This window comes from Rhopalosiphum maidis, chromosome 4, assembly GCF_003676215.2.
Source record: "Rhopalosiphum maidis isolate BTI-1 chromosome 4, ASM367621v3, whole genome shotgun sequence".
Classification (NCBI taxonomy): Eukaryota; Metazoa; Arthropoda; class Insecta; order Hemiptera; family Aphididae; genus Rhopalosiphum; species Rhopalosiphum maidis.
This window is the reverse complement of record NC_040880.1, coordinates 20,511,726-20,526,638: the sequence shown is the minus strand read 5'-3', so window position 1 is coordinate 20,526,638 and position 14,913 is coordinate 20,511,726. Positions and strand designations below refer to the sequence as shown.

Sequence of the window (14,913 nt, the reverse complement as noted above, 5' to 3'; positions counted from 1 at the left end):
TATATTTATTTTTATAATATCATAGTTAATAAAATTCTAATTTATGAAGCAATAAAAACCAATTTAAAGTTTATTATATGTATTATGGTATATACTTATCTTATATTTGAGTTATTCAACTTACTAGAGCTTGTACTTTTAAATTTGAACGTTTTCGCTGGTCATATTCTTCAAAATACATACATTTTCAAATTATTTTTAGAAATACCTGACATTTACTCATAATTATTTTTAAATAATTACAACATTGTTGTAATATTATAAGTAAAAATTTTCTTAAAATACATAATTATTTCATTCAAAAATTGATCATCATTCAAAAAAACTAACTTTTAAATATTCATAATTTATTAATTATCTAATTAATAAATTCTTCCTTTTTACAATAAGCAAATAGATAGATAAAAATTACTTACCAATATTTATAATGTATCAAATATATATTATGCTCGGCCAATTAATTTTTTGATGAGGTTTACATTGTTGAATTTATGGTTGGAACTTAATACTAATTGAAAAAAGCATTAAAACTGATTCTTGATAATTTTCAAGTATTTTCGGTAAATTTTCAGTAGCATACCTATTTGCGTCACCTACTCGTATTACCTAAAAACTAAAAAAAATATAAACAGCTAAGATTGGAAAATTAAATTAAATAACTTGGTTACATTTTGTAACTTGAATTAGTACAAGTCTTTTGAATTATACTCAGTAAATAATATTGAGACTGATATTTTTTATTTTCATTATTTTGCATTCAATTTAAAAAAAATAAAAATGATAAGTTTTTTGGAATGGTTTTATTCGTTCAATTTCTTGTTTATACATTTTTACTATTGGATAGTGAAAGCATGGCAAAAGGGAGCGTGGGTTCTTTATTCTTTCCTTCCTGTTTCCTTCCGGATCCCATTTGAACGTTGAGCCTCTCTTGTTAGACCCTTCTGCAAATGTCAAGCCCAGCAATAGGCAATATTGTAATATTTCGTTTGTACGTTGGATCACAAATTTCTCTCCCTTTCTGTACGTCCTTCTCTTTATTTCTGTCAGTTTCTTTTTCTTTTTTTTTCGGTTTCGATTTTCTTATGTCCTTTAAACACTAGAGTCATGATAAATAATGATTAGACCGACGAAATTCAATACATTATACAGTACAAATAATTGTTAAACGAAAATATTATGCTGTTTATTAATTGGTTTTAAATTTAATTTGTTCTTATTTTTCTTTATATGAGGAACAGTAAACACGTGTTAGTAGTGTGCTTATTGTATTCGCGGTTTACGTGTGAACCATTAATAGGATTACTGAAACATGGTATCGTTACCCCTTTAGTTTCTTCTACCCCACTGAGATATTATTAAATAGTTTTTTTCCCCATTGCCATTGAAATAAACAAGCAATGACAAGGTGATTGATCGTCGTGTGTGTTGTTTCCTTATTGGATTTGATTAAAAACCATGTTTTTTTTTATTAACTTAATAATATTCCGAATTAAAACTGTAAATATATATTTTGTTGTAATGTCTGTATGTTTTTTTTTTTATTTTTATTACTATTATATTGATTTATAGACGTAAAACCTAATAGTAATAATATTATTATGAATAGAGATAGTTTGTATTTGTATAATCTAAAGCTTAGAAAGCGTATGGGTATAAAAGAAAATATTAAACTATATAATATTGGTATATCTCAGATGGTTTCTCGGTTCACCAACACCCAATATTTACCTCTTTTTCTTTAAAATCGTCTTTGTACACATCTATAGCTGTAGTTACTACTAATTGATTTATTTTTATCACACTATAGTATACAATTATTTTAAACAAAAATAAGCAAATAAATTCTTTTGGATTTAATAATTTAATTGACACAAGCAATTATCTAAATCACTACAGCTGAAATAAATAATAGGTATATGGTGCATTTTTAACAACATTTAAAAACATTAAAAATTAGTTATTCTGTCAAACAATTTGTTTTCGATGAACTTATTACGAATATTGTCATGTAAAACGATTAATTTCAACGTTGCTATTATTATTATATAATAAGTAATAAGTAATAATAATAATATTCATTTCATTTTTCTTGCAAACAACAAAAAACAAAAAAATTAACAAATATAATAAAACGAAATATACTATATACGTTATTAAAATATAAACCACTTAATTATTATTTTATTTCTACAATAGCCGTGTCACACAATTTCGCACGATAGCTTAACTTAGCTTTATGTTGACTAAATAATAAACAATTATAATAAAAAAAAAATAAGCGTGTCAATAAAATATTAAAATGTAATATTTTAAGATAACTCTTGAAACCTTTGTATTAACAAAAAATAAATATTTATTAATATAAATATATATAGTATTTAAACTATCAAAATTCATTGATAATAATATTATATTACATTATACATATATTTTAAGTATATAATATTGTTTATGTTACTGTTGTTTTATTTGTTTACTGTTATCTAGCTTTAGAAAATCCAAATTAAAAGTTTGTTTATAATTTATATTTCCGTAAATCAACCACTAAAAATATAAATATGTATACATTTTACCTTACAGTTCTACATAATAACGTACAATAATTGTGATCGTGTATCGATTATAGGTTTCAAAACTGCAGTTCAATGATGCAGGTGTCATTTTATTTAGTATGGATTTTAAAATAGCCAACCTTTAACGTCTCTACGACAGTTCATCAACTCATTTTCGAGTGTTTTAAACGCACCATGTGGTCACAATGAAACATTATTACCTAACAGCACAAAATGGCTTCCGGCGACATATATGAGAAATAAAAGGGCCAAAATCGACGAGTGTACTCATATGATTTTTTTCCACAGTAACGAACCTATTCTCTGTGTATTTTCTAAACACGAAAAAGAAACTGAAGATTCGAATACCCTCCCGCTGAGAGCTCCCCGCGAGTATATAGGTTTTTAAAATTTTTCGGATTGGTACAAATTCAAAGTGAAAGACTTCAAATAATCTAACCTAACCCATGGTCAACTACAATTTCTTAATCTCGGTATTATTAGAACTGTTTTGTACTTAAACTACTTGTATTCGAAATAAAATAATGATAACGAAACAATAATGTGATATTTTAACTACCACAGTCTCGTATTCTTTATACGTAAAATTATGAATTAAAAAATAATTCCACTAATGGTAGAATGGTATGATTTATCATAGTATGTTGTGACCAATTTGCGGTTAAGATAAGAAATTGATTATATCAATTTAATAGAATTTTCAAGAACCATTTTTTAAATAAAATTTTTAATCAGTTTAGAATAGGTTATATAACCTATCTTATATATAGACAAATCATAATAAATTTCCCCGTTGAATTTCATTGTTTAACTTCATACTCTGCGTCTGCTTTCTCTTGTAATCTTCAATACTACAGAGTTACTCAGGCAATAGCGCGCGATATCGTATTATATTATTTCACACCTTAAATGACATATTGGTTACACGTTTTTATATTGTCTTATCACCAGAATCACCGTCAACAGCAAATACTATAAAAAAATTAAAAAAAAATATTTATCCCGAAAACATCTGCATTTTCCATTCTCTCATGACAAGACCCAAAGTCTATTATCATCGAAGTACTGTCTGCTGTATTAAGCGTTTAAGAAAAATATAAATTAAAATAGGTAATGTTAGGTTAGAAATGTTAGTATTTAAAAACTAGGTTAATAAAGCAGTTACGTAACATTATAATAACTAGTATAATCATTTATAAGCATATTGTAACTAGGGTAAGATAACAATAATATTACAATAAGTATAATTTTATGCATAGTAAATAAGATAACTTACTAGGCTAAACATAAAATCAACTATATAATATAATTAATATATATAGAGATAATGAGACGACCAAAGGGTGTTCAGTGATGGTAATCGTGTGACTCGGTCACCACTATATAGACACCGCGTGTTAATAAAGTATTTTACGATATTTTGGTTGTTGATTTACTGTGTACGTTCGAGTGTGATCGGCGTATACAACATATCGGCCCAACAAATTCAGGCGCAAATACACACTACCAATTATACATCAACGACAGTATTATCTCCACCTATATTTGTTAAGGGCGTCATTGCCTTTTTATAATTATAAGTGCAGAGAAACAGTTTTATCAAACGAATCGGTCCAAATATATTCTCTTACAAATCTACCTCAAACCACCTAAAAATACAAACTGATAACCCTGACAAAGTGACAATTATAGAAAAATTCTTCACTTCCTAAAAGGTATCAATGCTCAATACCATACTTATCAACTTATCACCCATTTTATAATATGAACTATGAATTATAATATAATGAAATAGGCTTAATGCATATGAAAAAAAAAATAATAAACTTTGAATAGCATATATTCAATATTATTAAATAATAATCAAAAAAATAATATAATTATTATAAATTAAATTATATCATTTCACTATAATATTTATCAATTTATATTTTATATTTAAATAAAATAATCTACGACAGTTTTTGTTTTGGTTATTAATTATTTAGATTATAATAACTAATAACTAATATTTACATTATACCCCAGCAACAAACTACAGTCTTGAAAAGTTTAATAAATTAAGTTTAATTTAAATTAATTTTTATTATGCCAGTCAAATAAAAATTGCAGAAAATATACGTTTCTTACAGTTACAAAAATAAAGGTAATTCAAAAACACAAAGTTAATATTATAATATTTTTAATAATAAAATTATCACTGCGCTTACTTAAAGGGTATCATATTTTTATAAATACCTGCAGTTTTTTTTATGGTGAATTTAAAGTCAATTAACTATATTATTTTGTTACCTAAATAATGAATATCCAATAATACTATTTATAGTGTTAAATCAGATCCATAAAAGTAATACATTTCTGGCTACGATACTGAACCGCCACATCAATGTAAATATAATAAAGCTAATTTTCCTAATCAAACGACAAATTCTTATAATATTTTTATTGAATTTTATTTATAACGAATTTTTAAATGTTACATATTCATAATTAAATATAATAATATGTATTGTGTATTGATGTATATGTTTAAAAATCAATAATATTAAGAACAAACTGTAATTAACTTTAATTAAAAAAATACCGTATAAACTAACGCTTACTTGTCTAGTTAGTTCCAAAAGCACGAACCAAAAGTTTCTTTAATATTCGAATATAGTTAATAGTAAAAACTAGTATTTATTATTATTATAAATAATATGATGATACAGCAAAATTTGTGTTAATTACATAGATTACAATAACTATAGGCTATAACAGAGAATTCTAATTATTCAACATTATTCTACATTTTCCAAAAATGATCTGTGTAATTATTAAAAAAAAAAAAAAAAATGAGAAGTTTGTTCATTGTAAGTAATAATTAAATTATTTGAGCTTCAAAAGTTCTTTTCTCTGTCGATCCAAAAGTCTTTCCATGTTACTGCACTGATCCAAGGCAGCATTTCGTTCACTTTTTAATGTCTGAATTGTTTCATCTTTTCGTTTAATTGCTTCTTTTACCCTGGAATAATAACAAACGAATGAAAAGGTTGATATATACATTTAATTGAAAACTTATACTAATACCTAACGTAAACGTGATTTATTTCTCTTTCTTTTTCATTTTCGATAGTTTTTATTTTAGTTTCGAAACTCAATTTTGATTGAACTAATTCTGTTTGTAATATTCCAATCTTAGTGACAGCTTCGTTTTTTATAGTATTTTCTTTTTCAGCAAGGTCATTTTTTAGTTTGGAGACCAACTGCAAAAAATGATCATAAGTACCGTTTTCATGTCAAAATCTACTATAATTAATAAAGTACCTCCTGTAATCGTATTTGTTCAACATTACACTTATTCAATTCACTAGTGAGATCTGCTATTTTATCTTCGTACTCTTGTGCTTTGGTACGAGCTTCGTTTAATTTCATACGATGACCAGATATGGTATTTTCTAGTTCACGAATGTCAGCCTCGTACTCAGATTTTATTCGTCTACAATCAGAAAATCAATTAAGTTTTTTTATTAAATCTATTTTTAAGTATATATTTTACTAACACACTTAATCTTAACAGGCTATAAAAATATTATAAAATATACAATTATTATAAGCAAGGCTTTAATCAACTCGTTAATAATTTAATCAATTGTATAAATTATTACTTAATTTTCATTTCTGAACTTTTTTCTCTTTCAGAAGCTTCGTTCTCTAATTTTTGAACAACCAATTCAATATGTTTGTCTCGTTCTTTTTTGCACATTTCTTTGATATTACTTTCTTTATCTGCTAATACAGCTGTTTGATGTTGTATCCATTTAGTCTTTTCTGTTTCACAATTTTCTCGAATTATTTTCAACTCGTTCTAAAAGCAGATCGTATTTTTAGTAAAATATTCCGAATTTCATATATATATATTTATATAATATATTAGATTTATTTTGTTTTAAAAGATTTTATATATTTTTATGTAAGCGATAAACCTTTAAATTTTAATACAATTTAAGCCATTTATTATTTTTGAATTACCTATGAATATTATAATTTATATTATTAAAAATATTCAATAGGAACTCGCTTTATTTTTTTATAATCAGAATTTAACCTTGTAGTACCCGTTAACATTTACCTATACAGTATACACATAAACGTTTTTTATTCTTTTTAAGTAAATATTATCTCTGTTTACTAATATTATATTTTATATACAATAATTAATAATTAATTATTCTATATAATTTGAATAACACTTTACCTATACACTTTATTGAAAATAGTAAATTAAGATAAATGCCTCTAAAATTCGATTTCTACTCTCTGTTCTGTTTTGTAATAAATTTTTATAATTCTTAAAAGCAATAGGTTTTATTTTTAACTTATTATCATTTTTTAAATTACCTACCTGGAACTCTTGCTCCTTTTTATTAATTTTTTCCTGGATATCTAATACTAATTTCTCAAACTTTTGTTCGAGGGCTTTTTGTTTTTCCATGAGTGTCACTTCATTTTCTCTTTCTTGACGTAATCTTTCCCCGTGAATTTCGCTTAATAGTCGTTTTCGTTGATCTTGATAACTCTTTTCAAGCTCAGCAATTTCCATTTCCAAGCTAATTATAGATAATAGTTTGTTAATTTTAAATAAAAATATCACATAATATCAGAAAAATTAATATTATTATTTAAATAAAGATCAAAGCACTATTTTTTTCTATTTTAATTTTAAAAAACATAAAAATAAATATAAACATTTATTTCATTAAATAACTTATGGTTGTGTTTTAATTTATTAGAAACTTTTTATTTTGTTAATAATTATTATAATAATAATATTATATCATATTATATTATTATAATTATTCACTATAAAATCGTTGATTTAAGATTTATAAAGTAATAATATAATAATATTACTAGTTATAAAAATACACAAAAAGGCATCTCTAAGTGATTCATATTGTAAAAATTAAAAACATAAGTACCGATTTCTTGAATTTTCTCTTTCTGTCACGATTGCTTGTTCTCGTTCTGCGTCCATTTTATCCCTCATAGTAGCCATTCTCCGATGCCATGTTGCTTCGATTTCTTCAATTTGTGATTGATGAATTCTTCGAAGTTCTGACAATTCTTCTTGATACGCTATGGACATCCTATTAAGTTCAGGTTCAATGCCTTTAATCGTCATCTCCTGTATTCATACAATTTTTTACCATTAAACAATGTATAAATATTAAGATAAAATTTATATTTACTTTAATTTTTTTTGTCTTAAGATCAACCCATCGATCTTTTTTTATTTTCTCAGATGCTGTCTGTTTATCGATAGCTTTTTTCAATTCAACTTTATGTCGCTCTTCTTGGCTCGATAGTGCATCGTTCATTTTTTTGGTCAGTTCCTTTACAGTCAAAGAACAACTTTCACTAAGTTGTTTTTTCTCGTTCAATAACTAAGCGAATATAATTTTTTATGTAATTTGTACACACAATATTTTAATATTATTTACTTTATCGATAAATTTTTGGTGTCTCATTACAGTGGATTCATATTCAGATTTAGTTTTAGCGTGCTCCGCTTGTAGTTCAGCTATATTAATTTTCAATTTTTCAGTTATGTCTTCTTTTTCTGATAATTGAATTTGTAGCATTGCTACTTTTTGAGCCAATTCTGCTTTGTCGAGATCCATAACTTGTTGAAGGTTTCCCTTTTTTACATCTATAACTCTTTTACCTGGCCTATACACAAAAATATTGTATATCATACAAATAGGCGATCACAAAATGAACTTACGATGGTGGTGGTGTGTTTGGCAGGTTAACAGGTGATTTGTGTTTAGGTGATTTGAGAGTAGATGGACAATTTGAATTTTTCTCTACCTCATCCAGAAATGACCATAATGCCCTTTGAAAAAATACATTAAATATAAAAATAAGAAAAATGATTTAAAAAATCCACATTAGAAGTGTCATTAAAAAAAAAAAAAAACAAAAATTTATAATGATTTCCAAGTAATATTAACTTTGAACTAGACGAAGATTCTGGTACTAATGTTTGATGTTTATTATTATCTGTAACATCACTTTTCCTGACATTCATGTCTACAATAAATCAGTATACATCATTATACAACAAATATAAAATATATATAAATGTAAGTGTAGATAATAAGTAAGTATTATAATACGTGTTAGTATATGGCGATAACAAAAACAATTTGAGGTAAGTGAATTCTATAACTAACTACCGATATCGTTATTTTCGGACTCGAGTTCTTTAAGAATATTAACGATCTCGTCGTACGTTGACGTCTTGTGTTTTTCTTCGGAAAACGCGTCCTTTAAACACGAACATTACATTAAAGTTTACTCTGGTTTCTAAAAATAACAAACTGCCGTGCAAATACCGGTCACCGGGAATACTCACGAGTGTACCGCCGTTGAAGTCGGGTGTGGACGGTCTCTGCAGGTGACTGGACATCCACGAGACCACGTCTTCCCTCACGTAATCCTGTACCGGCGAACGATCGGCGTTCTTCGGACGCTCTCTCTTCGTTTCCGGCTGTCTTTCCGGAAGTTGCTCGTTCCGCGCCGGCACCGCTTCGACCGGCTGTACGGCCGCGGCCGCGATCGACTTCGATTTTACCGCATCCCTCGTGTTTTTAGGTCTATGGCTGACCACCGCCGCCGCCACCGGCGCGATCTTCTTCTTTAACTTGCTCTTCGGCTTTACGGTGGACCGCGTTCGGCTTCGTTCGCCGCCATCCACGTTGGCGCCCCGAAGCGCTCCAGACAGATCGACGGACACCGAGCCACCGAATCTGTCGCTCGCGCCACCGATGGCCGCGCTCAAGTTCGAGTAAAGGTGTTCTTCGTCCAGCTGACCGCGACCACTCTTCGCGTGCGCCACGGCCCGGTCCTCCTGGACGCTGACCCCGTTTTCCACGTATACGTCCGTGACGGGCGTCGGTACGGGAACCAGAATAGGTACCGAGTTCGGAAACCAGCGCTGGAACTTGAGCTCCACCGCGTCGTCGAACGTCGCCGCGGAAACGTTGGCCACGTGGCCGAACGTTTCCGGTACGCGCGCGTCCCCACCTCCAGGTGGTATGGGTGGCTTAGAAGTCAACCCTGGTTCGAGCGCCGGTTGTCCATCGCCGTCGTCGCCACCACCACCACCCACGCTGCCGTCGTTTGGAGGAACGGGGGTCGAACGACCGTCGCTCGATGACGACATTTCGGCACCGTCCGATTCGTCAAAAGCGTTCTCCGACCGGTCTGCGCGATTTCCGACATCTGCAAAACGCGTTAAATCAATACAAATTTTAAATTCGTTTGGTTTTTCAGCTTTCACGATGATCCCAGCATACTGAGAAACACGGCATTTAATCGGTATTCAACTATAATATGAGTTGTATAATGTATTCGGGACATAATATGGTAAACGATAACTTAGGTAAAAATGTATATACAATATGCTCCTTTAAGGTCTAAGAGTGTATGAGCATCATCACAATTTGTCATAAACAATTAATACTAAAATAGTATGAATTATTTTCAATAAAAGTATAATAATGCTTATGCACAACACAGTCCGTACCAAAGTACATATTCGTGATTTTTCGTATTTTCAATAAATCACTGTTGGCAGCTGTGATTGATTAATAATTATTAATTAGTAGCGAATGGTACAACTTACTGGTACTTAATAAATTAACATTTATTACACCAGTATACATATATATACATTTATTTGTTATTCGGCATGCACACATAACGTTGTGGCATGTGTATTGTGTATGAATTATGAACACATAAAAACTTTGGCAATGTAAATGTATGAATTGCTAAGATTTTTATACGTACACAGAGAAATATGCTGAATCGCGTGATGAACCCAGATTATACTGTTATGACGGTATTATAACTTATAGGCTAGAATTGTTGCTATTATTATTTTATTGGTTTAGAAGATATATATTAAAATAAATTGTACCATTTGATAATAATGAATCAAATAATAATGTCTTCGTTTTTTCTCTAATTTTTAAGGCGTAATAATAAGTGATTCTAAACGCGATTTAAATCAATATAATATATTATCAATATTTTCTACTGTGTAATAATTGTCTTTATCACATACCTAATCGTATTTAAGTTTGATTGCGTTTCATTAAAAAAAATATCGACTTTGTTCAATTAAAAACTCGTTAAAAATGTATTTAGATAAGTACATTTATGTATATATATATTTACTCGTGTCGGTCTGTTGATCATTGAAATCAAATGAAATGTGTCGACTTTTGTTAATCTTATTTATTGTATCTGCAGACTGTGGACGTTTTACTAACCTTGACCTTCGTGGTGAATCCTAAAAAATATAAAAATTAAATTCGAAAATCATTTTTTTTTTTAAAGAATAATTTGAACATCATTTTTCATCTAATCATTAAACCTGATTTGTAGCACTCAGTGTAAGTGCAGACATCGGTCTTCCGCGCGATGGCGAATCAACGTTTTCATTATACAAATAATGCAAAGGATTTGATATGTTCAAATTCGATAAGCGTGTTGAGAGATTAATCTGAAGAAAATAATATATATAATTCATAAATATTTAAAATATAGTATAGACATTGATAACAATATATTATTTTATTATAACAAACTTCAAATTATAAGTATTTAATTATATATATAAATTAATTAATGTGTATATTAATATATCATTCTATAGTAAATAAAAATACAAAAACCATTAACATTTTGTTATGAAATAAATTATCACGTATTTTAAAATTATAGTCAAAACAAAAAAAAAAATACTGGTAAAATTTGACGTTTTCACTCGTTATCGATATCAGAAGGTATGTACATAATTTAAGTAGGTATATATTATTATGTTTATTATAAATTATAAAAACATATTTTTATATCATAAGTTAATATAGTTTTATAATAATTATTAAATGACAAAATCCATTTACCCACAACAATGCCTAGTTATCAGTAGTTAATAGTTCTACAAAGTGTCTTATTGATATTACTTATACAAGTACGCACAATGTCTAGTGAAAACTCCATTCGCACACATACACGGTTGTTGCATAAATTAATATTCATTCAAATTTAAGATATCGCGTGACTAGCAAAGTAGGTACACGCAAAAACAATTCAATATTATTACAGGATAGAGAAAATAATTTAAAAATCAACAACTTTGATGAACAGAAAAGTTTGTGGATGTGAAAATGTCATGGTTTCTATAAAATTAAATCTTACTAAAAATACATACGCTTTTTAAATCTGTTGAAGTATTAGTATATTAAGCTTTTAAATTAATTTAGTTAAGTACACACGTATATAATGATGCTATGAATTGCCTATGATAGTGTCTATATAATTCTATATTATTATAGACACTATAGGCACACCGCCTATTATATACACCATATCGATATACAGTACTCGTATTATCATTAATAATTTTGTACGTACTTGAAAAATATTGTATAATCGTTATTATTTACACTTTTACAGAACATGTATTTTTATTTATTTATTTATTTTTATTATAAACAACATTTGACGGATACTCAATAGTTTTATAGTAACTAATATTGTCTACATTTATCAAAAATGTTAATAAAATAGTATGAATATATTTATGTATATAGGTATATTTTTGTATTATTATTATTAAGAATACACGTTTTAACAGTTATGTTATAAACTAGCCATATTGGCATCAATTAATGTTAATTATTTGCTTAACTATGTATAGTTTTATAGTGGAATAAAATGCAAGGTTTAAATTGACATGCATTATTTATTTTACTATATTTTTTTAAGTTATTTACATAATGCGTCATCTTATTTTTAAATGCTGATATTGAGATACTTATAATTTTGAAAAGCCACAGAGTAGAGTTTTACTCCGCGAGTGCTTCTTCTATTGTTTAAGAATGGTTAAGAATGTCTCTTGCAATGGTGAATAATGAAAAATGTAGGAGTATTTATGTATTTTATCGTGAATCAAATGTAGTTATAAAATTGAATAAATTATTGAAGATATCTAGTGCAATATTTTCAGTAACAAAAAATAATAATTAGATATTATACAACAATAAATTATTGAGCTCTGTCGTGTTTTAAGTATATTATTATAAGAATCAATAGCATATAATGACATAAGTAATTTAAAAATGGTCCACAACTCCTTTCCGAGAAAACGAAATATTTTCTATGGTACTATGATATAATACAATATTTTAATATGTCTTTCCCTAACCACTCTATAATATGTATTGATTAAATTGTATTTATTTTAAGCCAAATATGAGTTCGTTTATTTTACTCAACACTACGATAAATACAAAAAATACTTTATTCTTTTTATATACGAGTTAATAAAATCCTAGGGTGCGTGCAGTAAAATAATATGCTTGAAATAAAGCAGACAATAAACTATATGTTATTCGGTATTTGTCTATTTCTGTTATAGTGAAATCGGAATAAAAAAAATAATAATATTACAAGCATTTTCATCATAATTTTTTAAACCATTACACTATAGGAATGTAAAATATAAATTTGTATTTATAAAAATATCGTCAGTTTAATCTTTGTGTAAAAAAAAAAATGTTATACCACTATTTAAATTAATTATTTAACAAGCCTCATTGTCCTGACTTTCGTTTGAAGCATATTTTCTTTGTATGGGGTTCTCAAATTGTCGATGATGAGTCTTCCAATTGGAGCGAGTTCAACAAACGTTTTTGAAGTTTAGTGGTATATTGATCTATGTAATTAACACGGATTCATAATTTATTGTGCACCCGTTACGAATCTTGGTTTTAAATCTTAGACGGGCACTTATAACTTATATGTTATAGTATTAAAATGTTTAAGTGCCGTTGTCAAATGGAATTGACTTACCTGTTGTGTTAATCAAGTTTTATTTTAACTTTCCTAAGTTTCATTAACTTTCCGTTCCATAGCAGTAATACACCCGATCTTCTAAATCGTTGTTTTAAAATGTAGTTTTATAAATCACTTAAACACTTTTTTATATAATTTTATTATGTTTATATTACCAAAAATGTGAATCCCACACTTTTATATTTAATTTTTAATAACTGATGTAGTAATATCTTTTTTTAAATTTTTTTATTGTATTTATTGCCCAAATAATATGTCTATGATTGCGTAATATTTCAAAAGTCTTAACCCGTTAAAATAGATAATTATAAATTTATAAATAAATAAACCATTAACGACTCTATCTATTTTCATATATTTAAAATATGTATCTATTATATTATTAAGCTGCAGTACGTACTTGAGAGCCTTGCAACGATAGTCCAGTGGACGTCACTATGTGCTTATTGACCTTTGATTTTTTTTTTAAATTGGACATATTAACCAAACTCACTATCAATAAAAATGTATCTAGCCGCTGCCAATAATAGTAAAGCACATAAATTAATTAATAATAGGTCATTAATACGACGTTATAGCGACGTGTGGTCGATAATACTATTTTCGTGGATGTCGCAATACACGACTATTATTCACGTACAGAGAACTCCGAATAAGTTTGAGGCCTATACCATATTATACCTGAAACCCGAATCTCGTTCACATAACGCCTACAACAAAACGGTTGCCAAGTAACGCAACACAGAGCACTTAATAATAATAACCGATGTCCCTTCACATAAATATATGTGTATGTTTTTCACACACACTACGATTCGTCATCAAGCAATGTATGGGAACAATCTATTATATTTTATAGAATTCGATCGGTCTAGCTCGGCTTCTCTGTCGATAAGTATGATAAAATTAATTCTTAATAATGTTTAAACACGACACATAACTTAATGTAAATAGTAAATACAAACATTATTACAGTACCATATAAGTATTAATATCAAATTCTTATTGATTATTGTCCCGATCAAATTTTTATTTTTTTAAACAATTTAAACTGACATAACGTCAAACACGGTAGTACATTTATTGTAAACCAGCGTGTGTGATACGTGCCTGCTGATGTGTGAACTACCTACAACAAAATTAGTCAATCGAAACGTTTACAAACACAAAGATTAATATTTTTAATTTTTAATTTCATAACAAAACCCACTCATAATTGGTAACTCAATTACAAAATATTTTGAAAGATTTATTTATTATTTTGGTACTTCTTATAACTTTCATTGTTTGCCTACATCGCCTACTTTATTAAATGACAAAATACTACACCGTTTATTATTTCAATGATACAGAAGGACACTATTATTTATAATATTATTAGAATAATAGTTTTTTATAAATTCATAATTGAGTAAAATAAAAAGTA

General features: G+C 27.7%; 1 protein-coding gene across 2 annotated transcripts; it reads right to left on the bottom strand.

The window, feature by feature from the left end:
* Window positions 1-5,387: 5,387 nt before the first annotated feature.
* On the bottom strand, window positions 5,388-14,114 carry LOC113548438 (centrosomal protein of 131 kDa). Of its 2 annotated transcripts, none has more exons than XM_026949315.1 (15): window positions 13,888-14,114; window positions 11,002-11,130; window positions 10,803-10,917; window positions 8,974-9,842; window positions 8,792-8,885; window positions 8,570-8,648; window positions 8,341-8,451; window positions 8,057-8,285; window positions 7,805-7,999; window positions 7,535-7,740; window positions 6,958-7,162; window positions 6,221-6,420; window positions 5,880-6,051; window positions 5,643-5,818; window positions 5,388-5,577 (listed from the first exon to the last, which is right to left on the bottom strand). In XM_026949315.1, exons 1-15 carry the CDS (start codon window positions 13,963-13,965, stop codon window positions 5,442-5,444), a joined length of 2,994 nt encoding a protein of 997 aa, XP_026805116.1. In that variant the 5' UTR covers window positions 13,966-14,114; the 3' UTR covers window positions 5,388-5,441. The 2 variants fall into 2 exon arrangements, with proteins under 2 accessions (XP_026805116.1, XP_026805117.1); XM_026949316.1 differs by having other exon boundaries at window positions 8,795-8,885.
* Window positions 14,115-14,913: the final 799 nt, after the last annotated feature.

Coding starts and splice junctions, on each gene's coding strand:
- LOC113548438 (XM_026949315.1), bottom strand. CDS start 13,965: ATGTCCAATTTAAAAAAAAAATCAAAGGTCAATAAGCACATAGTGACG. Junction 8,000..8,056: donor ACCAAAAATTTATCGATAAA/GTAAATAATATT, acceptor ATATTCGCTTAG/TTATTGAACGAGAAAAAACA. Junction 7,163..7,534: donor AGAGAAAATTCAAGAAATCG/GTACTTATGTTT, acceptor ATCTATAATTAG/CTTGGAAATGGAAATTGCTG.